The sequence below is a fragment of the Cottoperca gobio genome, unplaced genomic scaffold, assembly GCF_900634415.1.
Source record: "Cottoperca gobio unplaced genomic scaffold, fCotGob3.1 fCotGob3_70arrow_ctg1, whole genome shotgun sequence".
In the NCBI taxonomy this organism is placed as follows: Eukaryota; Metazoa; Chordata; class Actinopteri; order Perciformes; family Bovichtidae; genus Cottoperca; species Cottoperca gobio.
The window spans coordinates 120,001-146,819 of record NW_021167062.1 but is presented as its reverse complement, the minus strand read 5'-3'; the positions used below and the strand labels follow the sequence as shown (position 1 = coordinate 146,819).

Sequence of the window (26,819 nt, the reverse complement as noted above, 5' to 3'; positions counted from 1 at the left end):
GGCAGACTTCTCCATAGACTTTCGTACCCTGGCAAGTCGCAGCTCGTGGGACTCCGAGGCACTGGTGCACGCCTTCCTCCACAGCCTGGCAGACTACATTAAAGACGAGCTCGTCTCTCATGAGCAGCCCAAGACACTTGATGACGCCATTGATCGGCGTATCCAGACCCGCAGAAGAGAGAGAGGGCGTCTGAGTCAACCAGCCATCCGCATTCGGGGGGAGTCCTCCACGTTCCACCCCCCGCCTGTCAAGCCCCAAAGCCAACTCAATCAACCTGAGCCCATGGAGATTGGTCGAGTCTCCCTCACCCCCGAGGAGCGACGGCGCCGTCTAGCCTCAAACCTTTGTCTCTACTGCGGTGGCGAGGGTCATCGTGTCAACACCTGCCCGTCAAAAGCCGCAGCTCACCAGGTGTAGGGGAGATCCTGGTGAGCTCAATACATCTTCAGTCTCCCCCCATCCGAAAACCCCTGCTCCAGCTCCGCCTTCGACTTTCCGACACAACTCACACCCTGGCCGCCCTAGTGGATTCCGGAGCCGAAACAAACATAATGGACACAGAGCTCGCGCGGCAACTGGGCGTGAACCGTCAACAACTCACTCCACCCGTTCCTGCACGAGCCCTGGATGGACACCGTCTCGGCACCATCACTCACATCACGGCCCCTGTGACAATTCTGCTGTCAGGAAACCACCAGGAGTCCATCCAGTTCCACCTCCTACCCTCACCCGGCCAACCACTCATCCTTGGATTTCCGTGGCTCCGTCTTCATAACCCCCAACTTGACTGGGAAACAGGCACAATACGCGAGTGGGGGAGGGGCTGCCATCGGACCTGCTTAAAGGGAGCCATCTTGCCAATCGACCGGGAAGCTTCCAGCACCACCCCCGACATATCCAATGTTCCTGCCTGTTATCACAACTTGAGAGAGGTGTTCAACAAGTCCAAGGCCACGTCTCTGCCACCACACAGACCATATGACTGCGCCATCGACCTTCTGCCTGGCACCACACCCCCGAAGGGCCGTCTCTACTCGCTGTCAGCCCCAGAAAGAAAAGCCATGGAGGACTACATAAACAACTCACTGGCCACCGGCATAATCCGTCCATCATCTTCCCCCACGGGAGCGGGATTCTTCTTTGTCGGAAAAAAGGATGGCTCTCTCCGTCCGTGCATCGATTACCGGGGCTTGAACGACATTACAGTCAAGAATCGTTATCTTCTACCCCTACTCTCCTCTGCCTTTGAACTGCTGCAAGGGGCCACAGTGTTCACCGAGCTAGACCTGCGGAATGCCTACCATCTGGTGCGGATGAGAGAGGGTGACGAGTGGAAGACTGCGTTCAACACTCCAACAGGACACTACGAATATCTCGTCATACCGTTCGGTCTCACCAATGCCCCGGGAGTGTTCCAGGCGCTGGTAAACGACATCCTCAGAGACATGCTCAATAAGTTTGTTTTCGTTTACCTTGACGACATTTTGATCTTTTCAAAGACTCAGACAGTATATCCAGACAGCCAGGAGGCTGAACTCTCGCCAGCGTCGGTGGTCATTATTCTTCACCCGTTTTAACTTCACGCTCTCCTACCGTCCTGGCTCCCACAATATTAAGCCCGACGCACTCTCCAGGATGTTTCAGAAGGATGAGGCATCCAATGAGGAGCCGACAACCATCCTCCCAAGCCCCTGTGTTGTTGCTGCCTTGACCTGGGACATTGAGGAGCAGGTCAGAGAAGCCATCCGGAACCAGCCGAGCCCCAGTGCATGCCCCTCTAACCGTCTCTTTGTCCCAGCAGATCTGAGGTCTCAGGTGATTCAGTGGGGGCACAACTCTCGCCTGGCCTGTCACCCCGGAATCACACGCACCCTCCATCTGCTCTCCCAACGTTTCTGGTGGCCGTTGAGATGAGGAAAGATATCCAGGAGTTTGTTAGAGCTTGCCCCTCCCAAAGCTGCCAACTTCAAAGGAGACCGCCCGGATGGTCTTGGAACATGTGTTTCGAGTCCATGGTCTGCCCAGGGATATTGTGTCAGACCGAGGCCCTCAATTCTCTGCGGCCTTCTGGAAGGAATTCTGCAACCTTCTTGGGGCCACCGCCAGTCTGTCATCGGGATTCCACCCACAGTCGAATGGTCAAACGGCGCGCATGAACCAGGAGCTGGAGAAGGCACTGAGGTGTGTGACCTCACGCAACCCCCGTGCTTGGGCCCAACATCTTCTCTGGGTAGAATATGCCCACAACTCACTCACCAGTTCTGCCACCGGACTCTCCCCCTTTCAATGTGTTTATGGATATCAACCACCTCTGTTTACCAGTCAGGAGGGAGATGCTACCTGTCCCTCTGCGCTCGCCTATGCCCGCCGCTGCCGCCGCACATGGGCCCAGGCTCGCGTCACACTCCTGAAGTCCAGTGCAAGCTATGCTATCGGAGCTAATCGGAGGAGGACCCCAGCACCAGTTTACCATGTCGGACAGAAGGTCTGGTTGTCGGCTCGAGATATACCACTGCGGGTGGAGTCGCGGAAACTGGCGCCTCGCTTCATTGCACCCTTTCCCATACAGAGGGTCATCAGCCCTACGGCAGTCCAACTACTGCTACCCAAGACCATGAAGGTACATCCCACCTTCCACGTCTCCAAGCTCAGACCTGTACATGAGAGCCCACTGGTCCCAGCAGCACCACCGCCTCCTCCTCCGCGCTTCCTTGACGGTGGCCCCGTCTACACGGTCCGGCAACTGCTCCGCTCTCGACGAAGGGGTAGGGGCATCCAATATCTGGTGGACTGGGAGGGTTATGGTCCTGAAGAGAGGTCTTGGGTTCCCGCTGGAAGAATTTTGATTATTCATTTGGCTTCAGAGTGCAATGTCCATGATTTCTTTATGTTTCAGAGCATGTTTGGCTAATGTGTCCACAATTTCCTTAAGGGAGAAGTAACAGCCTTTCACCCATCTCAACTTGTAGAGCTCTAACATCACACAGAGGAAAAATAATGGAAAGAATGATTAACATAAAAAGATTAAAGGTTTTTTATTTAATAGATTTATAAAAGTCAGAATGGGGACAGCCTTATTAGAAATGTATTTGGTAGAAAAGGGTACTCCTCAGGGCAGTATCATTAGCACAATTCTCTTTTCCATTATGACAGATGATGTTTTCTCTCAAGATCAGGGCTGTCATGAGCCCTCTCCCTGCCTGGTAACACCACTAATTGTTTTCAATTATGTGCCACTCTGCTCCCTGCTCTCTCTACTCTGTCTGATTACCTCCACCTGTCTCTGCTCTGCTCCACCCTTGTTAACCTACCAGCTGCACTGCATTTACCACTAATCATGCCCTGTATAGAAAGCCCAGTTTTTCAGTCCACACTTGTCAGATCGTCTGCAAGCCTGCATCGGAATCCTGCCTGCTTTCAACGCTGACTCCTGAGCCCCGGTAAACCCAAACTGCTCTTAATCACAACCAACAGCCAAAATTAGACTGAGGCCTCCCAAATCTAATACTCTCCTTCTCCTCTAAAGGCAATCCAGATACTTTACCTAATAGCTAAATGCTAACAGTCTTCTACTCAGTATTAGACAACTCCCCAAACAAATTTTGTACACAACCGCCCACAAACAAAGACCGCTAAAAACACGCCCACTAACAAAGACCGCCTAAAACACACCACAAACAAGGACCGCCAAAAAACACGCCCACAAACAGGGACCGCCAAAAACCGCCCACAGTTTTTGTGGGTGAGGCTCAGGCGCCTGTCCTTGTCAGCCTTTTTTTTGGCGGACCGCCTTGACAAGGGCCACCAAAAAACGTCAAACGCCAAAAAACGCCCACAAAAAAAAGGCTGACAAGGACGGGCGCCTGAGCCTCACCATCAGTGAGCCTGACACTCAGTGTTTGGCGGACCGCCAAAAAATGCCCACAAAAAAGGTGAGGATCGCCAAAAGAAACGCCCACAAAGAAGGACCGCCAAAAACACGCCCACAAACAAGAACTGCCAAAAAACGTCAATAAAAAGCGCTGAGGAGCAGCAGTCACTTTGACAATCATCTCGGTTCACCGCCGCTTTGGTTTGATTATGGAGTTTCATTTCAAGAGGACTGTTTCTTCTTCTGAGAGGTCTGAGATGGAGCCCCACATTTACATTTGAGGAATGTTTGCACCACTAAATTAAAAAGAACATAAAATGTTTGTCCTTCACAAGTGTTCAAGCTGTGATGATGTTTCCTCTGTTTCTCCAGGACTGTCTCGTCTCTCTCCTCGAACTCAGCTGATCCACGCGGTTGAAGGTGATGACGTCACTTTTCAATGTTTTCTGGACCCCCCTGTCAACTTGTCCACTCGCGCAGTGGAATGTAATACCATTAAGAACAAGGTGGTGCACTTCTCTCGAGGAGCATGGGACGACCCTGGTGCACCAAGTGATGAATACAGAAACAGAGTAACTCTCAATCATGGATACCTGTCCAGAGGAGTCGTGACTCTGCACATCTCCTTAGTAAATCTGTCAGACAATGAAACGTACAGATGCTTTGTCCCAAAACTGACAGCTGTTTCATTCACCGTTCGTTGGTAAGCATGCTGAGTTTAACACTGCACATTACGGGAGCAACAAGTGCATTTATGTTTTAGTGCAGCGTTACAATGCTTTAAACAACTGAGTCTTACTTTCTCCATGCTCTCTAAATATAAGGTACATATTGTGTGAGAGAAAGTTATGTAACATTACTGTCATGTCTTTAGTTGGTTAGAAATGTATTTAGATGTATTTTAAACTCTGATCTCCGGTCAGAAAACACTGCTGTCTTATAATTTGCTAACTTCAGTAGATATCTCTGTAACACAACACAGACATCAACACTGTTACCTTCACACTCTGTTCATAATGTTCATTGTTTTAATGGTTTATATTCTGGCAGATCTTACACACTGAACCTTTTAAGTCATAAACACATAAAGAAAAACTATTTAGATCAAACTGTTTCCCCTCACTTGTCTCTCAAGGCTTCTGTAGAACCGGTCAACTAAGTCTTTTATAATTCAAGATTAACATAATGAGGACTTCCGGTTGGGCGAACATGTGAGGGCAGCGTTGTCTCGTTCTCCCACGACTCTACTTTATGAACATTTCATTTATAACCACCGAATTTGAGCTAAAACAGTATTTGTGAACATAATTTGGACTCTAAATTAGTACAGGCCGATGTGATGTCGAAAACTGCATCGAAAACAGCGATGAATAAGGCCGAAACTGCTGTCTCAGTAGCTGGCCCGGACATGGCTAGCATAATTAACCTGCTTGAAGAGCACAGAGCTAGCATTTCAGCTGATTTTAAAGCTGCCTTTGCGGTACTGGAGGTGAAACTGAGCATTACACAGACCACGGTAGCGGAACATGGTGAGCGAATTGACTCTCTTGAGTCCAATGCCAACCTGCAAGACCAGCCATTAAATTCACTCGAGGAGAAGTGTGCATTGCTAGCAGATAGCAATGCCAAACTAGCTGCGAAGACCGCAGATCTGGAAGGTCGGAGCCGCAGAAATAATATCAGAATCATTGGACTTCCTGAGTCTATTGAGGGACCCCGGCCTACAGCCTTCTTTTCAGAACTTTTGGTTGAATGCTCCGGTGAAACGCACAAAGATTATGACACATCTTAAAAAATTTGAATGCGGATATAATGTTTATACAGGAGACACATTTTTGTAACTCTGATCAGCGAAATCTGAATAGGCCGTGGATTGGACAAATGTTTCATTCGCAATTCAACCTAAAGACAAGGGGCACAGCTATTTTAATTAGGAAAAATGTAAATTTCACCCCTGCTAATACAGTTTTAGATCCAAATGGACGTTATGTCATAATTTCTGGCACACTCTATCAGAAGCCGGTCATCTTAATATCTGTGTATGCTCCCAATTGGGATGATCATAATTTTGTGAAATCGCTCCACCATTCCGGATTTGAATTCCCATCTATTAATATTGGGAGGAGATATGAATTGTTGAGTTGAGTTATAGACCCAACACTAGACAGATCTAGTTCCAGATCCGTTGCGCCCTCTAAAACGGCACAGACTATCTCTGCTTTTATGGATCACTATGGCTACGTCGACCCGTAGGAGATTTTTACACCCCTCGGTTAGGCAATACTCTTTCTTTTCCCATGCACATCGTTCATACATAGATTATTTAATTGTCGATAAAACATTTATTTTGTCGATTGTACATTACTCACCAATAACTGTATCAGATCATTCATCTGTAATCTCGGACCGTCACTTTGATCATAAGCCCAAGGAATTTAGATTCTGGCGTCTTGACCCTCTTTTACTATCTGATGCAGGCTTTTGTGAGTGTATTTTGGAATCAATTGCATTCTTTTGTGAGACCAACCAAAATGAGGAGACCTCTGCGTCCCTACTCTGGGAAACCCTTAAAGCTTTTCTTAGGGGTAAGATCATCTTGCATACGTCTCGCTTGCCAAAGAGAGCTGGAGGAGGCTATCATTAATCTAGACAACCAACTCTTTTCCACTCAATCACCTGATATATTTAAAGAACGGATGGGGCTCCAAACAGAACTTGACCTTCTCCTAACAAGAGAGGCTGAACGACTCCTTCTACATTCACGAGGGTCTATATATGAACATGGGGATAAGGCTGGCCGTCTCCTGGCCCACCAATTAAAGGCTAGGGTGGCCTCGAATCAAATCACCCAGATTTGGGATGAGTTCGGCTCTCACACTTCCGACCCGGGAGAGATTAATAACATCTTTAAATCGTACTACTCTTGTCTCTACACGTCTGAATCCCCTGATAGCGAAGATCAGCTACTTAAATTTTTTGATAAACTAGATATGCCCAAGATTTCGACTAATGACCAACAGATACTAGATGCCCCCCTGCAGCTCGCTGAGAATAAAGAGGCAATACAGTCCATGAATAGTGGCAAATCACCGGGTCCTGACGGATACCCAGTAGAATTCTATAAAAAATTCTCAAATCAACTGGCCCCATTACTATTAGATATGTTTAATTTGTCGTACGACCTAGGCTCACTGCCAGCCACCCTTGTGCAAGCCTCTATCTCTTTGATCTTTAAGAAGCGCAAGGACCCATTGAACTGTGCATCATATCGCCCAATCTCGCTCCTGTCTGAAATGTGAAATGTGAAAATACGTGAAAATACTTGCGAAGATTTTTGCTTGTCGGTTGGAATCTATTATACCCTCCATTATCTCGGAAGAGCAGACGGGATTTATAAGGGGAGGCACTCCTTCACAAATGTCCGAAGACTTCTCAGCGTCATCCTCAGTCCGCCTTCTCCTGCCGAACCGGAGGTTGTCATATCTCTTGATGCTGAGAAGGCCTTCGACAGGATTGAGTGGGCCTATCTGTTTTCTCTCCTTCGACATCTGGGCTTCGGTCCTGGCCTCATCTTTTGGGTTAGACTTCTGTACTCTTCTCCTCACTCCTCTGTATGTACGAACACCCAGCGCTCCAAATTCTTCCCTCTTTTCCGCGCGACGCGTCAGGGTTGTCCGCTTTCCCCACTACTATTCGCAATTGCTATCAAGCCCATTGTCAATTGCTATCAAGCCATTGTCAATTGCTCTAAAAGCAGAGAGAGTAATTAAGGGGATTCAGAGGGGGGATATCGAACATAGGGTCTCGTTATATGCTGACGACCTGCTTCTGTATGTGCGCGATCCTATAGCTAGTAATCCACACATAATCTCACTTTTGACCACTTTTGGTTCATTTTCAGGATACAAATTAAACATCCAAAAGAGTGAATGTTTCCCTATCAAGCAATCGGCTACAGAGTTACCTCCGTTGTCGTTGCCTTTTAGAATATCCAACTCAGGGTTTAGATATCTAGGCATTGCAATCACGCAGTCTTTTAGTGCGTTACGAGAACAAAATCTTACTGTCCTGATGGCAACAGTCAAATCTGACCTACAAAGGTGGGGTCACCTGTCACTCTCTTTAGCAGGAAGAGTTCAGACGATAAAAATGAACATACTGCCCAGATACACATACATATACATCTTCCAATGCCTACCTATTTTTTTGCCGAAATCTTTTTTCACTGCTATTGATAATATTATTTCCTCATTTATTTGGGCTGGTAAACATGCTAGAGCTAGTAGACCATTACTGCAGAGGGACAGGTCCCTAGGTGGGCTTGGTTTACCTAACTTTATGGGCTACTACTGGCCCACAAACACACATAAGATCATGCTCTGGTTCACTTTGCCCCAGAGTAACTGGTGTCTTGTGGAGGCCAACTCATGTTGTTCCACGTCACTTCAAGCCCTCGCGTGTAGCACTCTCCCCCTTTCCCCCTCACAGTTCACATCTAACCCCGTTGTAATTAACACTCTAAAGATCTGGGCACAAGTTAGACGTCACTTTGGTTGGCTCACTCTTCCTCAAGCAACTCCTGTCTGTAATAACCATCTATTTTTACCAGCCACAATTGACCCCCGATTCTCTTACTTGGAGAGGGAAGGCCTCCGCTGCATAGGGGAGTTATACATTGATGGCCTGTTTGCCAGTACTACAGGTTGCCTTTCATTTAAAAGGATCTGATTTTTTCAGATTCTTTCAACTAAGGGATTTTGTTAAGACCCACTCTCCACAATTCTCCCAAACTCTGCCTCCCAGTGGAGTGGATCTGGTACTTAAAGCAAGAACTTTATCTAGGCGTCATGTTTCTTATTTTTATGATCTTTTTTCTCCGGTTGATGAATCTGCCATTAATAAGATTAGAACTAATTGGGAAAAGGAACTACAGATCACCCTCTTTGATGACTTTTGGAGGGAGGCCCTGAGAGCCGTCAACTCATCCTTCTGTTGCACTAGACTTAGCCTAATACAGTTTAAAGTTCTCCATAGACTACATTATAGCAAGGCTAAGCTCTCCAGGATTTATCCAGATGGATTGGATGACAGGTGTGATAGATGCTCCCAGGCCCCCTGCGACCTGACTCACATGTTCTGGTTGTGCCCTAAATTATCTACCTTCTGTATGTATGCAGGTATGTGTATATATGTGCATGTATATTATTGTATCTATCATTTGGTATGTAATTGATGTACTGTTGCCTTATTGCTCCGGGAGAGGGGTCGGTGGGATGGGTTGGGATGGGTTGGGGATGGGGCTGGGTTGAGGGAAAGTGGGTAAGGGTTCTTTTGTTTAAAAAATTTTTTTTTAAATGTCTTATTTGCTGTAATGCACTGTTACACTTTTTTATGTGAATAAAAATATTTTGAAAAAAAAAAAGATTAACATAATGAAACTGCAGATAATGAAAAGCTTTGTTCTTCATTTAAACCTCTATCATTGGATAGAAACTTTCTTGAGCTTTTAGCTTTAACTTAGAATTGTAGTATTTGATCTGTGTGTTGTTTGGATGAGAGTACTGAGCACATTTTGTCCTTTCTTTTTCAAACAGGAGCCAAAGACCAACCGGACAGGACCGAGAGAAAGGATTCGAGCCCAACTGGACCTCCAGTGGAAGACGATGGTGGTACATTTATAGTTTTGTAGAAAACTGTAGTTCCTTTGATATCCAACTGTCTCTCTGGTACAAAATAATCTGATTATTGGTGTTCTGTAAAACTGCATCAGCTTCTTCTAACCTCAAAATCTTCTCTGATATTCTTTCAGCTACAAACAGGAAGGCTGACCGAGCTGTCATCGTTCTCACTGTTTTCCTTACCATTTTCTGCGCTGTCCTTGTTTTTCTGTTTCTGAAGAGTAAGTAAAGAAAAAACAAGCAAACCAGTAACACATAGTATTTGTTTCAATCCACATCAATGCTGAGATGTGAGACATGTATTTGTAATTTCCTGAACCAACTTTCTTTTAACGAGTGTCACAAACTGTTTGTTTTTTTCTCAGAGTATTTGATGGCGAAGCGCAGAGAAAGGAAGGAACAAAAACTAGATCTGGAGGCAAATGGATGTGAAATGAAACAGCTGAACACCTGCAGAGCAGGAGGGGAAGAAGACCTGGAGAGAAATGACAGCTGTTCATCACATCAGCAATCTGACAGCAGACTGCCTCCTACCAAAGATTTTATAGAACAAAACTAAAACTGTAAACCTCCCATTGTGGACTGTTAGTCCAAAATCTGATGCATTTCCTTCCTCATAAAATATACAAAGAGTCAGTCAGAAGCACTAAGGAATTATCCTACTTAAACTTATTCTACTGTTTTAACACTGTGCCTTAATGGGATAGTTTGGATGTTTTGAAGTGAGGTTGTATGAGGCACTTATCCAAAGTCCAAATCAGTTAAAGTGTACGCCATATTTAGAATATTATCACCACTTTACCTCGCTGTCAGATGGGTTCGAGTCCGATCCAGGTCCCTCTGCTGGTGTTGTCCGCTCTCTTCTGCAAAAATAAACAACCTACCCGACTTCTTTAACAAAAACAGTAATTTTTACCTCACAGAACATAGGACCTGCTGGTCTACCGCTGTCTCTATTGGTTAGTTTGTGTTTGTTATTGTGTGACTTTGGTGAATCCATCCATCCATCCATCGTCTACCGCTTATCCGGGGTCGGGTCACGGAGGCAGCAACTCCAGTAAGGAACCCCAAACTTCCCTTCTCCGGGCCACATCCACCAGCTCCGACTGGGGGTTCCCGAGGCGTTCCCAGGCCAGTGAGGAGATATAATCTCTCCACCGAGTCCTGGGTCTTCCCCGGGGTCTCCTCCCAGCTGGACGTGCCTGGAACACCTCCCTAGGGAGGCGGCCAGATGACATCCTTACTAGATGCCCGAACCACCTCAACTGGCTCCTTTCAACGCAAAGTAGCAGCAGCTCTACTCCGAGTCTCTCACAGATAGCTGAACTTCTCACCCGATCTCTAAGGGAGACGCCAGCCACCCGTCTGAGAAAACCCATTTCGGCTGCTTGTACCCGCGATCTCGTTCTTTCGGTCATGACCCAGCCTTCATGACCATAGGGGAGGGTAGGAACGAAGATCGACCGGTAGATCGAGAGCTTTACCTTCTGGCTCAGCGGTAAAGTGAATGCAGTACAGCCCCCGCTGCTCCGATTCTCCGGCCAATCTCTCGCTCCATCGTCCCCTCACTCGCAAACTAAATGATGGAGGCAGTGGTCGACCAGCAACTCACGTGTTCTACGAGGTCAAATTAATGTTTTTGTCAATGGAGTCTGGCGGCTTTGAAGAATCAGAATCAGAAATCCTTTTAGTCCCACAACGGGAAAATGTACCTTGTTACAGCAAAAGAACATATGAAGTAAATTGGCCAGTACACAATAGTTCAATAGAATAAAAGTAATATAAGTACAAAGTGGTTGATAAAAAGCTGTAAAAGTGAGTATTGCATGGCAGGGATAATCACACAAGAGTGATGGAATAGTCTGTTCTTGGTGTGGTCGTCTACCAAACCTGTAAAAAGTAACTTGAACCTCCACCTGGTGCAGACTACTGTGAAGCTTTCTGTTGGACTTTCCACATCGAGCAACATGAAAGATCCAGATCGTTTATTCACTCTGTTTATCTCTTTTAATATTTGTGATCAGACCATTGTTGGAAATGTTGCCAATGAAGGAGCAAGACTGCTGTATGATGATGAAGGATATTTATATGATGTTATTTTTTATGTTGCACTTTCTGAAAACATTTATTTTGTGTTACCTCCAATAATTGTTTTCTTTGTTTTTTTTGTTTTTCTTATGTAGCAAAATGTGTTTAAACTGCAAGTAGTTGCACTAACATGTTATACAATGATAACTTATGTCTTGTGTAACTTTGTACCCTTGAATGTAATGAAGAAGTTTTACATATGCACTATTTTGAGGTACTTGTACGTTACTTAAGTTTTAGTTTGATTTTTACACGCTGTAGTACTGTAAGCTGTAGTGTATGTACTTTTCCCATACAATACACATCAGTTTATAAATATGATGCTTTGCTGCATTTAACGTAAGGAGCAGAATATAAATTGCAATGAAATATTTTATTTTTTAAATAAATATGATACTCTTAGTACGTTCTCTCTTTACTGATGTAATCTTTGAATGCAGGCTTTTATGTGCAATAGAGCTTTTGTTACTTTTAAGATCACAAATTTTCATCCCCTACCTATCCAGTGAAAACCATGTATCTCCAGATGCCTTGATTTCTTTGTGTTTAGGACATTGTCCTACTTTTGAAGCTAAATAAGGTCTGAAAGCCTCTTGGATCAGCTGTAAAATGCATCGTCACAAAGCTGAAAACAGGCTGTTTTTCTGAGGAACTCTTGAAAAGTTTACTTTTTAGAGACAAGTGTTTCTCACAGGACAGAGACGCTACAAACATATGATGATCTTATAGAATATGATGCATTGATGGAGATTAAACTACCAACAGGATATAAAGGAGGGAAAATTAGAACAACCTTAAACTTCTTAAAAAGCCTAGTCTTGATCCAAAGGTTTTAGCCAACTAAAGGCCGATATCTAACCTTTCCTTTCTCGCTAAGATCCTTGAGAAAGCAGTTGCAAAACAGTTATGTGATTTTTTTACATAATAATAGTTTATTTGAGGTTTTTCAATCTGGATTTAGAGTTCATCATGGCACAGAGACGGCACTGGTGAAAGTTACCAATGACCTATTGGCATCAGACAAAGGACTTGTCTCTGTTCTTGTCTTGTTAGACTTCAGTGCTGCTTTCGACACTGTTGATCAGGACATTCTACTACAGAGACTGGAACATTGTGTTGGCATAAAAGGAACCGCATTAAGCTGGTTCAAGTCCTATTTATCTGAGTGATCTCAATTTGTACTTGTTAACGATAAATCCTCCATGACAGCCAAAGTCAGGAACTCTTGGAGTTCCGCAGGGTTCTGTACTTGGACCGATTCTATTCACCTTATATATGCTTCCTTTGGGCAATATTATAAGGAACCACTCTATAAACTGTCATTGTTATGCGGATGATACCCAATTATATCTATCAGTTAAACCAGACGAAACCAATCAATTGGCTAAACTTCAAGCCTTAAGGGCATAAAAACTTGGATGTCTTGCAACTTTTTGATGTTAAACACAAACAAAACTGAAGTTATTATACTTGGCCCTAAACGCCTCCGAAACGCATTTTCTAATGACATAGAAGCTCTGGATGGCATTAACTTGGCCTCCAGCACCACTGTAAGGAATCTTGGCGTCATCTTTGATCAGGATCTGTCGTTTAACTCCCACATAAAACGAATCTCAAGGACTGCCTTCTTTCATCTACGTAACATTGCAAAAATAAGACACATCCTGTCTCAAAATGATGCAGAAAAACTAGTCCATGCATTTGTTACTTCAAGGCTGGATTACTGCAACTCATTGTTATCAGATTGTCCCAAAAAGTCGCTTAAGACTCTTCAGTTGATCCAAAATGCAGCGGCACGTGTATTGACAAGAACAAGGAAACGGGATCATATTACTCCTGTATTAGCTGCTCTGCACTGGCTCCCGGTAAAATACAGAATAGAATTCAAAATCCTTCTCCTGACTTACAAAGCAATTAATGGTCAGGCTCCAGCATATCTTAAAGATCTCATAGTACCTTATAAACCAACTAGAGCATTGCGCTCCCAGACTGCAGGGTTACTTGTAGTTCCTAGAGTCTCTAAGAGTACAATGGGAGCCAGAGCCTTCAGCTATCAAGCTCCTCTCCAGTGGAACCAGCTTCCAGTTTGTGTTCGGGAGGCAGACACCCTCTCCACATTTAAGAGTAGGCTAAAGACTTTCCTTTTTGATAAAGCTTATAGTTAGGGCTGGCTCAGGTTTGCCTTGGATCAGCCCCTAGTTTTGCTGCTATATATTATATTACGTCAGGATCAGGAATCGTGGCTGCGCCTGCTGCCCTGGTCCTACTGGAAGCCTTTTTGACATTTTCCTGGATTCATCCATATTTTCTCTTTTTCAACACAACATCATTTCTGTCAAATGTTGTATTTGTACTATGTTGTTTATCCTGTACACACGACATCTATTGCACGTCTGTCCGTCCTGGGAGAGGGATCCCTCCTCAGTTGCTCTCCCTGAGGTTTCTTCCATTTTTCCCCCTTTAATTATGGGGTTTCTTTTAGGAAGTTTTTCCTTGTGCGATGCGAAGGTCTAAGGACAGAGGGTGTCGTAACCTGTATAGTCTGTAAAGCACACTGAGACAAATGTATAATTTGTGATATTGAAATAAATTTGATTTGTGTGAGTGAGTGCTTAAGTTTGTCAGCCCTTAAATGTATTTAATGTTACCTTAAATAAAGAAACACTCTCAGTAAAGTCATTAAAAAAGTATTATTATTTTGTAGAAACTGTGATATTTTAACTGGACTCTGGTACTGAAAGTGCGCCACTTTACAGACGCAACAAAACAACACTGACGTTCCCGGGAAAATTCCAAAACAAGTATTCTATTTAAACTCCCGCCATATGTCCTTCCCGGGTTCTTAAACTCTGACGTAACGTCCGGCAGCTGAACCAATGAGCGTCGGAGGATCTGTTGCTGTGACCTTTAGGGGACCAATCAGAGCGCAGCGGTGAGGAGCGCGCACGCACAGCTGATCCAAAGGAGGAGTCAGACGAGTTTTGGCGGAAGTTTGAGCTTCAGTGTGAGAAAGAAGACGGACGGATAGAGACGCAGAGGGCTTTAAGACCAGATAAAATACTCTACTTTGAGCTGACAAGACTTCTTACGACTAAAACGAAGTAACTATATCGCTAACACTTTAATTTAAGTATTAAGTCGTGAAATATGTTTGTTAATCCTAACCGGAAGAGAGTTCTTCTACTGTTTAGAGTTGGTTTGTGAGTCTATCGTCTAAAATACTGCAAGTATCGTGTTTTTCACGTTAGGTATTTTCCTTCAGAGTGATTCTTATGGTAACACGATATGTTTTAGATTAAATTAAAGTCATTGTGATGTCGAAATGTGGCTATTTCTATGTTATCGTCACAGTTTTTGGCGCCATTTAACAAGCAGACTACTGTTTGTTCTTAGTGAGGATTTACAGAAACATGTTATATTTATACCATTGAATGCCATTTTATAACTTTTTAAGGCTAATGTGATGTTTAACATGAAGTTAATTAGATTTTGTAGGAACTACGTTCAATTCATTGACACTTTAGTGTCATTTTTAATTTACATGTAAGGAACGCCATATTCAGGTCAAGAGAAGACTCTTAAATGGAGGGAAAGTGAGATTATATGACAGAAGTTGATGTATTTATTGTGTTTAAGGTTTGTTTTATATAAAGTTAATATAACTAACAGTGTCATAAACCAGTGGTGGAAAGTTAATAAGTAGATTTCCAGGTATTTCCATCTTAATGCTGTTCTACTTGTACTAAAGAGTTTGAATGCATAAAATGAGACTGACTTTCGAAGCTCCATTCGAAAACCCCAACAGTAGCTTTGAATGTTGGAAAAAAATAATTAATTTATTAAACCCTGATGGATCATCTTTCTGTTTCAGATTAAGCACAATATGCCCAGCACACGCTCTCATGGTCGGGCTCAGCCCACGCTGTCGTTCCCTCGTCGCAAATCCTGCAGAGTTTCCTCGACAGCCAAGACGCCGCAGCTCGAAACATCTCCAGCTCCTTCCCCGAAAAAGCCCGGACCCCAAGACCTCCGCCCGTCCCTGATCAGACCGATGTCCCCGAGGCGTCCTGCTCCCCGGCTCGCCCCGCTCTCCCCAAAACGACCAGTCGCCCAGCCGGCATCCCCCAGTCTCCAGCCACGACTTCCACTCAGCCCCCGAAAACGCACAGGTGAGAGGACGATGTCTAAAGTCTGTTAGTCTAAATCTAACAGTCGATACAAAACATAATGTTTACTGTACAATGTTAAAACAGTCACCAGGTGCAAATATAATAACACACGGTGCCATTTATTCCTTAATTAACAAAAAACTATCCTTTAGTACAGAAACATCACGTACATAAATATACAGACTCATCATGCAAAAAATGAAATTCACCCCAAATCATATTAAACAACAAAAAATAATTAAACTAGTTTTTAACAATAAAAAAAGCATTACTTAAGTAACTTCAGTGTGTCATCTAATCTGGACCCCCCCAGAGGAGAAGCTGGTCTGATCTAATCAACTAACAATAGTCAAATATTGGTAATAGTCCAACATGGGGAACAAATCAAATTTATTTGTAAAGCACAATATCACAAATTATACATTTGTCTCAGTGTTTACAGACTGTACATACGACACCCTCTGTCCTCAGACCCTCTGTCCTTACACCCTCTGTCCTCAGACCCTCTGTCCTTACACCCTCTGTCCTTACACCCTCTGTCCTTACACCCTCTGTCCTCAGACCCTCTGTCCTTACACCCTCTGTCCTCAGACCCTCTGTCCTTACACCCTCTGTCCTCAGACCCTCTGTCCTTACACCCTCTGTCCTCAGACCCTCTGTCCTTACACCCTCTGTCCTTACACCCTCTGTCCTTACACCCTCTGTCCTCAGACCCTCTGTCCTTACACCCTCTGTCCTCAGACCCTCTGTCCTTACACCCTCTGTCCTCAGACCTTCTGTCCTCAGACCCTCTGTCCTTAGACCCTCTGTCCTCAGACCCTCTGTCCTTACACCCTCTGTCCTCAGACCCTCTGTCATTAGACCCTCTGTCCTTACACCCTCTGTCCTCAGACCCTCTGTCATTAGACCCTCTGTCCTCAGACCCTCTGTCCTTACACCCTCTGTCATTAGACCCTCTGTCCTTACACCCTCTGTCCTCAGACCCTCTGTCCTCAGACCCTCTGTCCTTACACCCTCTGTCCTCAGACCCTCTGTCATTAGACCCTCTGTCATTAGACCCTCTGTCCTCAGACCCTCTGTCCTTACACCCTCTGTCCTCAGACCCTCTGTCCTCAGACCCTCTGTCCTTACACCCTCTGTCATTAGACCCTCTGTCATTAGACCCTCTGTCCTCAGACCCTCTGTCCTCAGACCCTCTGTCCTTACACCCTCTGTCCTCAGACCCTCTGTCATTAGACCCTCTGTCCTCAGACCCTCTGTCCTTACACCCTCTGTCATTAGACCCTCTGTGCTTACACCCTCTGTCCTCAGACCCTCTGTCCTTACACCCTCTGTCCTCAGACCCTCTGTCATTAGACCTTCGCATCGCACAAGGAAAAACTTCCTAAAAGAAACCCCATAATTAAAGGGGGTAAATAACATACAAACCCGGCTGCTGAAGTTTATATTGAGCTTAAGCTTAAGTTGAGCAAACGATGTAGGAAGTAATCAGGAAGTTATTTAGCTATAAAGCAAATATTTAATTTATTTGGAAATAAATAAGTTTGAGTTATTTTTTAACGTTTTGAGTGTTGGTTTAAGTTATTGTTACTTAAAGGAATAGTTCCTTAATTTACTTTATGCTGACTAACTCGTTTATATTTTCAGACGTTTTTAATGATGTTCTCCAACAATCGGGTTTTGCCAGCTTTAGTAAAAGTCTTCAGATTTTCTCCACTTTTTAAACACTTCTGTATTTTGTCTCCAGGTGACGATAACGGCTGCAACTTCGGCGCCGCCCTGCGGGGCTCACCGCCAAAGCAGAGCAAGCAGACTTCAGCTTCGCCCAGAAAGCTCAGCTTCGACGAGAACTCGCCGGTCTCAGCCCGCCGGCGGCTGGTCCCGTCTTTGTCACCACGGAAACCGCTCTCTCCCACCATCGTATCGTCTCCGAGGCGACAGGAAACACCCACTGGAAGTCCGGCTCGCCAACACTCGGAGAGGAAGCCAGCGGTCGCTCGGCTCTTTGCAGAAAGTAAGAGGCTCTTAAGTTTTTTGAAAAGTTCTATTTTTATTCAGGAAAAATATATTTATTATTAAACATTTCTTAAAACCAAACCAAAGTCCAATATGAGTAAGACGTGTCAATATAAACTGAATGTTTTAGACGAAATAAGGCAAAAGGAAACTCCTCTCGAGGGAAGGTGGTCGGCAAAAGTTATATTTAAATAAGGATTAATTTGACCTGCTGGCAGCATCATTCACCGCTTCACCTTTCACCCCCAGAGTCGAGGTTCCTCAGCGTGAAGCAGGCGCTCCACACCGCCGTCCCCGAGCGGCTCCTCTCCCGGGAGACGGAGCGTGCGTCCATTCGATCTTTCCTGGAGGAGAAGGCTCTGCAGCGCCTCCCCGGCAGCCTCTACATCTCCGGAGCTCCGGGCACCGGCAAGACGGCCTGCCTGAACTGTGTGCTGCAGGAGATGAAGGTACGTTAACGTCCTGATGGTGGTGATGACAACACTGTGGGGCGAGAGGATTTCACAGTGTAATTAGAACGTGTGGGGCCGCACCTGGTGATCTCTTCGAGTCACTGCAGCCTACAAAATGTAAATAACTAAGAAATGATGATGTTATCTACTCAATGGTGTATTTATATAAAGTGATGGAGGGAAAAGGATTCACACCACAAGAGGAGAACGCGAGACACCCGAAGGCATCACGCTGCACTTTTTGATTTTAATAAACAAAGCGATTTAATGGGAAACACTAATTGATGAAGAATGCGCGTCTAGTTTTCCTCTTTGATCAAACATTTCCAGAATTGTAGGTGATGAAGGTGATGAAGAGGAAGTTGTATTTTGTGATGTTTCTAACGGGTGTCGTCTGGTCCCGTCAGGCGGCGCTGTCGTCGGTGCAGATGGTGGTGGTGAACTGCATGAGCCTGCGGAGCTCTCACGCCATCTTCCGGCTGCTGGCCGACAAGCTGAGCGCGCCCGGCGGGCAGAACGGGCTGCAGAGGTTCCTGACGGCCCCAGGGCCCGCTGTGTGAGTAACAAAGCGTGTTAGGGTTGATCTTATCAAAGCAGTTGGCGATTCTATTTTTCTGTCGAACTAATCGTTGCTCTAAAACACGTCTTGAAGTCAGAAAACGCAGCAATTAATGAGCCTCTTGTTTCCTCGCCAGGCTGCTGGTTCTGGATGAGATGGACCAGCTGGACAGTAAATCTCAGGACGTCCTCTACACCATCTTCGAATGGCCGTACCTCCCGGAGTCTCGCCTCTGCCTCGTCGGTAAGAGCGTCACCCGCCAATAATAAAACTTCTGTACCTGTAAGATGGGACAGGAAATCATTTCCCGTCTGGTCCTTTTTATTTTTCGATATCGACACATTCGTTGAGGTCGCTGATTATTTTGGGACTTTTTTTTACCTTCTGATATTAAAATGTTTTTCACAGTTAAATGTTTATTTTGTCGTTTTATTTAATACATTATATCCGTAAAGTACTTCATGTTTTTACACGAGTTCTGTCTGCGTGTTTTCTTTGTGGTTTTGCACGTTTACATGTTTTGCATCAGAACAATTATCTTAACAATTACTTTCAGTCCTACACACTCAGATGTAGACGTACGAATGAATGAATGAATGAATGAACGAATGAATGAACGAATGAATGAATGAACACACAGCAGAAACTAAAGACATTTGGTTTGTTTTGAATTTTTGTTTTCAGGTATCGCCAACGCTCTGGATCTGACCGACCGCATCCTGCCCAGACTGCAGGCTCGGCCTCGCTGTCGCCCCCTGCTGTTACACTTCCCTCCCTACAGCCGGCAGGAGCTCTCCGCCATCGTACAGGACAGACTCTCCCAGGTAAATACAGAGCGAGATAAAACATCTTGAATAAAGTGAAACCATGTGTGCGGTTGTCTTGAGTTTTACGTTTTGTATTGACTCTCAGGCGTCTGCTGACGGGGTCCTCGACGCCGCCGCGGTTCAGTTTTGCGCCAGAAAAGTGTCGGCGGTGTCGGGAGACGCCAGGAAAGCTCTGGACATCTGCAGGTAGGAGTTTCTGCAAAATACATAAAGAATTAAAAGCAGATAGATGGTCCTTAGCTTGTTATGAGATGATCTGACGGTTTAATCCTGATTTATGTGGCGACTCTTGATTTAGGAAGGTTTAGTGAATGTGTAGAGTCTTTAAGTTCCTCTCAACTGTACGGGAGTTGGTTGAATTTCTTCGACATTAAATATATTTCTTCTGTTTATATTTTCAGGAGAGCTGTCGAGGTTGTGGAGTCTGACGAGAGGAAGAAGGCGTCGGATCCAACAGCTGAAAGTACAGAAAGTAAAGGTGAGTACGTTCAGCGACGCTGCGACCGTCTTCTGAATTTAAACTTAGTTGTGTAACTAACTCCAACCCTTCTCGTGTGCGTGCAGCGTCACGGGTCAGCCTTCCTCAGGTTGCGCGAGTGCTGTCGGAGGTTTACGGCGACAGAATGTCGTCTCAGTGCGGCGGCGGCTCCGACGGAGAGAGTTTCCCCCTGCAGCAGAAGCTGCTGGTCTGCTGCCTGCTGCTGCTCATACGCAGCGGAAAGAGCAAAGAGGTCGTCCTCGGGAAGGTGAGCGACTGAACGTGTTGTGTTTGTACACAGAGGGAGACGTACCGGCTGCTGTCGGCAGCAGAGACGCTTTTAATGAACCAAAGTACGATACTGAGCACATCCTGCAGGTTTGGCTACAATGCATCTTATTATTTCATCCTGCAGAACTCAAAGATTATCAATTAATTTTAATATTCATTACAAAGATGAGTTTATAAATGCAGACGGAGGATGAGCGAGACTCAAAGTGGATTTTAAAGCTGAATTCATAAACCTGCAAACTTATTGAGTGACTAAAACGTTAAAGTTAAACTACAGCGGTAAAGCTAATGTTGCACAAGTATTTAAGAATAAAACCTAATTGTCAGTAAATGTCTGGTGTCGTGGCTGCAGCTTCGTTTTAAATGTCTGTGTGGCTCTGAAGCCTAGATGTTTCTCAACCTGCACGCGGTGTTTGTGTTTCAGCTCCATGAGGTTTACAGTCGTCTGTGCGCCCGGCGGCAGGTGTCTGCGGTCGGTCAGGGAGAGTGTTTGTCTCTCTGCAGTCTGCTGGAGAGCCGAGGAGTCTTCGCTCTGAAGAAAGCCAAAGAGGCTCGTCTCACGAAGGTAACGTGGAATACGTCTCAGTATCTCTCCAGCAGGTCGCGCCGCTCTGCAGAATGCATCGGGGCGTAATTATTCTGTACATAAAACTAATGGATGGTTTGAAATAACCATGTTTAGATGGTCGGTTATAACCAGTTTTCTAACTGTTCTGACTGTTAGTGCCCTGACTGTTAGTGCCCTGACTGTTAGTGCCCTGACTGTTAGTGCCCTGACTGTTAGTGCCCTGACTGTTAGTGCCCTGACTGTTGGTGCCCTGACTGTTAGTGCCCTGACTGTTAGTGCCCTGACTGTTAGTGCCCTGACTGTTAGTGTCCTGACTGTTAGTGCCCTGACTGTTAGTGTCCTGACTGTTAGTGCCCTGACTGTTAGTGTCCTGACTGTTAGTGCCCTGACTGTTAGTGTCCTGACTGTTAGTGTCCTGACTGTTAGTGTCCTGACTGTTAGTGTCCTGACTGTTAGTGTCCTGACTGTTAGTGCCCTGACTGTTAGTGTCCTGACTGTTAGTGTCCTGACTGTTAGTGCCCTGACTGTTAGTGCCCTGACTGTTAGTGTCCTGACTGTTGGTGCCCTGACTGTTAGTGCCCTGACTGTTAGTGTCCTGACTGTTAGTGCCCTGACTGTTAGTGCCCTGACTGTTAGTGTCCTGACTGTTAGTGCCCTGACTGTTAGTGTTCTGACTGTTAGTGCCCGTTAGTGCCCTGACTGTTAGTGTCCTGACTGTTAGTGCCCTGACTGTTAGTGCCCTGACTGTTAGTGCCCGTTAGTGCCCTGACTGTTAGTGTCCTGACTGTTGGTGTCCTGACTGTTGGTGTCCTGACTGTTGGTGTCCTGACTGTTGGTGTCCTGACTGTTAGTGTCCTGACTGTTAGTGCCCTGACTGTTAGTGTCCTGACTGTTAGTGCCCGTTAGTGCCCTGACTGTTAGTGTCCTGACTGTTGGTGTCCTGACTGTTGGTGTCCTGACTGTTGGTGTCCTGACTGTTGGTGTCCTGACTGTTGGTGTCCTGACTGTTAGTGTCCTGACTGTTAGTGCCCTGACTGTTAGTGTCCTGACTGTTAGTGTCCTGACTGTTAGTGTCCTGACTGTTGGTGCCCTGACTGTTGGTGCCCTGACTGTTGGTGCCCTGACTGTTAGTGTCCTGACTGTTAGTGCCCTGACTGTTAGTGTCCTGACTGTTAGTGTCCTGACTGTTAGTGTCCTGACTGTTAGTGTCCTGACTGTTGGTGCCCTGACTGTTGGTGCCCTGACTGTTAGTGTTCTGACTGTTTGTGTGTTCCTGCAGGTCTTTCTGAAGATCGAGGAGAAGGACGTTGAACACGCTCTGAAGGATCGGGCGCTGCTGGGAAGCATCCTCGCTGCAGGACTCCCCTCGTGATCTCAGATTTATTCTTTATTCACAGATTTTTTTTCTCATTTTTGGCGAGTTTGTACAGTTTTTATAAAAGTGTTCGTCGGGATGTTGACGCTCAGATTTTGTCATGAAATTCCTGCATTTTGTTTGGATAAGAAACGTTTTCCATGTTTCTGCTGTAAATAAACAAATGTACAGATGCTTTAATGGACTTCCTCGTTCTATTACTTCATCTCACTTTCTGCGTTCTGTCCCGAGACGAAGACGCTGATGAACTGTTGCTGCCTTTACAGCACATCTGTGTGGAAAGTAGATTTACTCAGTACTGCACTTAAGTACACATTTGAGGTACTTGTACTTCACTCAAGTAAAGTGATTTTATGCTACTTTATACTCTGTTTCAGAGGGAAATGCTAAAGTTGCTTCAGTATACTTCAGATATAAAAAAGAAAAAATGGTGCAAGTGACATCAAATATAATTCAACAAGACGAGGAACATATGGCGACTCCACGAGTTCACCGCTGTTCTTTTGAAACCACTGACTTCACTTGACGGGATTAAAGGGTTTAATCTCGCTGCAGGTCGGAGCTGTAAAACCTGCAGGAAATAAACAGCACACAACACTTAAATCTCTGATTTCTCTGTGAACCCCTGAATACATCGCCACAGGATGGCTTTAACAGTAAACTGCAGGAAAAGAGCTAATTATAAATTATATCTTCGTAAATCCAGTTTATTGATTTTACTCCAAGTACTGTACTGCAGTATCATTTTGAGGTATTGTTTATTTTACTTACACATTTAAATGAGCGATTCTACATAATTACTTTTGGTACTTAAAGTATATTTGGACGCCAATACCTCTGACGGGTAAATAAACTGAATTTGGTGAAATCATGTTGATAAAACAGGATTTTTATTCCATATTTAAATATCAGGCCAATAAATCACAAGTATAAACAATTAGAATCAGATTTTATTCAAATATGATTTATTCACAGCAAAGTGGATGCAAATATATATATATATATATATATATATATATATATATATATATCTATATCTGTGCATGTTTTCAAATACAAATACAGTGAACAAAAATGTAAACGTGGTTGGAGATAAATTATATTGAATATATTCAGACGTATGATGATAATAAATCACACAAACTCAGATACAGGTAGCAAATAAAACACTTTCCCCAACAGTGCATTTCACAAACTCACATATATTTTATATTTTAGTGCTTTTTTAGCTTAAATTATTTATTTTTTGCTCAACAGTTTAAATATTTTCCTTTGATTGTCTGAAACATTCGGACTCTCAAAACCAACTCATCAGGTACCAACATAAAGAAAAACACCACAATGTGTCTGCACACAGCGTAAACCACGTAAACCACTTCCATCTGTTTTAATCTTTCTACCTGAGAGACTCTGAACGTCAGGACTTTGTTCTCGTAAAGGGATTTTCTTTGAAACCAAACAGTCATCGTATTACATTATTACATGATGTGAGACAGAAGTAAATCTGTGTTTACATTTACAAACAGAAACGTGTTTTTATACAGTGTGATTCAGATTTATTGCTTTCTCACAAACAAAATAAACGTTTTTCCTTTTGTTTGCTTCTAAACGTGAGCTGCAGCCAAACATTGTTCAAACTCACAGAACCTTTAATTTAATACTAATTTTAAATCCTAGTTTAGCTGCCAAAGTTTCAAAGATGCCAAATCTGTCGACAAGAAAGACGCGAAGCAGCCGCAGAAACAAACATTTCACTCGGTACTAAGAAGGAACAAAAAGTAAAACCGTCCGCCAGCGTAGAATGAAATCATTCTAATGAACTCAAAGCTTCTTATGTGGAAATATGTATTTTAAGAAACAGCAATCTGACTTTACCTGCTGACATTTTAATATCAAATTCTCGCTTAAACAGCGATTTAAAGCCACAAACACTTCTCAAGTTTGAAACAACACACACTTCACACACACTATTCCAGACGGAGAAACTTATTTTTGAAGGTAGACATCAATATTAGCACACCTGAAGCCATCTTTAGTCTCTTATTTTATATTTTGTGGCCATTTTGATCTTTTTCAACCAATTTCAAGTTTAATCTTAAGTTTTCTTCTTATCTTTACATTCAGACATCATCTGACACCAGAGGTCAGAATAAAAAACTACATTTAACAGCTGTGAACCATCAAGAACTTAAGGTTTCATACTTTTGTGTGTAATGATTTAAAAACATTTAAATGCCAAAATATGTGAAAACTTCCCCCAGAAGAGGCACGCTGATTTTGTTCAGGAGTCTTTTAACATAAATAGTAACGTAACAAAGTAACGCAGTAAAGTAACGTAACAAAGTAACGTAGTAAAGTAACGTAGTAAAGTAACGTAACAAAGTAACGCAGTAAAGTAACGTAGTAAAGTAACGTAACAAAGTAACGCAGTAAAGTAATGTAGTAAAGTAACGTAGTAAAGTAACGTAGTAAAGTAACGTAACAAAGTAACGTAACAAAGTAACGCAGTAAAGTAATGTAGTAAAGTAACGTAGTAAAGTAACGTAACAAAGTAACGCAGTAAAGTAACTTAACAAAGTAACGCAGTAAAGTAACGTAAAGTAACGCAGTAAAGTAACTTAACAAAGTAACGCAGTAAAGTAACGTAAAGTAACGCAGTAAAGTAACGTAACAAAGTAACGCAGTAAAGTAACGTAGTAAAGTAACATAACAAAGTAACGTAGTAACGTAACGTAGTAAAGTAACGCAGTAAAGTAACGTAGTAAAGTAACATAACAAAGTAACGTAGTAACGTAACGTAGTAAAGTAACGCAGTAACGTAACGTAGTAAAGTAACATAACAAAGTAACGTAGTAACGTAACGTAGTAAAGTAACGCAGTAAAGTAACGTAGTAACATAACAAAGTAACGTAGTAACGTAACGTAGTAACGTAGTAACGTAACGCAGTAAAGTAACGCAGTAAAGTAACGCAGTAAAGTAACGCAGTAAAGTAACGTAACGTAGTAAAGTAACGCAGTAAAGTAATGTAGTAAAGTAACGTAAAGTAACGCAGTAAAGTAATGTAAAGTAACGCAGTAAAGTAACGTAGTAAAGTAACGTAAAGTAACGCAGTAAAGTAACGCAGTAAAGTAACGTAAAGTAACGCAGTAAAGTAACGCAGTAAAGTAACGTAAAGTAACGCAGTAAAGTAACGCAGTGAAGTAACGCAGTAAAGTAACGCAGTAAAGTAACAGCACACTTTCAGTATGAAGAGGGAACATAACAGTAAATAATTCTGCACATTCAGCGTTATGAGGTTCGGCCGGTGTTAAAATAACATTCTCTGTGACTTTGAATGCATTCGGTTTTAAAAGTATACTCACAGAATGCAGACGTTACGCAGAACATGATGAACTTTAGCCCTCAGTTTGAGTCACGGGACGTTTTTACAATCTTTAGTTACAACAAAGTGTTTCGTCACGATGACGTGAGTCCGTGTCATCGGATGGAAACAGATCAAATCTAAATGTTTATGAAACCAGGCGCTAAAATATGTTCAAATATAAAATGTTACTGTGTTGGATGTAAACATTCCCTTTTCATCCTGTCGCTGGAAACAAGAAACTAAATAAAACTATTTTACTGTAATTCCTCAATTATTCACAATTAAATGAGCTTTTTCTGTGAATAACCAAATCATTGAATACAGCTCCATTTAAACCACCATTAATATTAATCTACTGTATTCCAAATTACATACTATTATTTTATTTCATGTTCATTTATATAACATTTTTATTGGAACTGGGGAAAAAATACTGTGAAACTCGAGACGTCCTGTCCTAATATTAATGTGTTATTATTTATGACGCAAAGCAAATAAACTTCAGCTTAAGCCACATAAATTAACAATATTATAGTGTTGCATTAAAATTAATCTCATAAATGTATTATTTAAACTTCTACTGAACCAAAAAACTTTAAATTAACTTACTTTTGCAAAACCAACCCCAAGAAGTTAAACTCAAATCCTCAAATCTACAGTTAAATTGAGAGAATGAAGTTTTGCATTAAATCATTAAAATCAATGTAAACCAGAAGCTGCATCTCAATGAAGAAAAACAAAGTTCAATCTGGGATATATATAAGGTAGCACATCTTAAATATAGTTTCTACTCAGAAAATACTTTAAATACTGATTTTATTTGATAAATCTTGTTTCTCTGTAGTTTATTCTAATCTAAACTTCAGATCCAAAATAGTCAAATATCAAAAATACTCCAGTTTGGTCCGTTTCTGTTCAAAGTTAGAGATAAAACACACACAGCTGCCTTTAGTGAAAGAGAACTGAAACTGAATGTGTGTGAAAGAAGATTAAAATAAAGCACAGCAGTGTGTTTGGAGACTTTCATGCTCAGAAGATGAAATACATTCAGACAGTGACTGAGATCATGAGTGATGTTTGT

General features: G+C 43.3%; 3 protein-coding genes across 3 annotated transcripts in view; 2 read left to right on the top strand and 1 right to left on the bottom strand.

Annotated features, from left to right (window-relative positions):
• The first annotated feature begins 283 nt into the window (after positions 1 to 283).
• On the top strand, positions 284 to 10,109 carry LOC115006205 (uncharacterized). The gene is made up of 5 exons (XM_029428319.1): positions 284 to 368; positions 4,245 to 4,567; positions 9,409 to 9,538; positions 9,682 to 9,771; positions 9,916 to 10,109. The coding sequence occupies exons 1-5, from the start codon at positions 284 to 286 to the stop codon at positions 10,107 to 10,109; spliced, it is 822 nt and encodes a 273-aa protein (XP_029284179.1).
• Positions 10,110 to 14,588: 4,479 nt separating this feature from the next.
• cdc6 (cell division cycle 6 homolog (S. cerevisiae)) lies at positions 14,589 to 22,553 on the top strand. The gene is made up of 12 exons (XM_029428371.1): positions 14,589 to 14,739; positions 15,510 to 15,807; positions 17,555 to 17,821; positions 18,073 to 18,272; positions 18,683 to 18,831; positions 18,971 to 19,077; positions 19,519 to 19,658; positions 19,747 to 19,847; positions 20,063 to 20,139; positions 20,226 to 20,407; positions 20,855 to 20,995; positions 22,278 to 22,553. Exons 2-12 carry the CDS (start codon positions 15,522 to 15,524, stop codon positions 22,368 to 22,370), a joined length of 1,743 nt encoding a protein of 580 aa, XP_029284231.1. The 5' UTR covers positions 14,589 to 14,739; positions 15,510 to 15,521; the 3' UTR covers positions 22,371 to 22,553.
• Positions 22,554 to 26,537: 3,984 nt separating this feature from the next.
• The window catches only part of LOC115006251 (centriole, cilia and spindle-associated protein-like), a 7,919-nt gene continuing 7,637 nt past the window's right edge, over positions 26,538 to 26,819 (bottom strand). Inside the window, exon 4 of the mRNA XM_029428380.1 lies at positions 26,538 to 26,819. This exon is cut by the window's right edge and continues 735 nt beyond it. The gene's annotated coding sequence lies outside the window, so the exon portion shown is untranslated.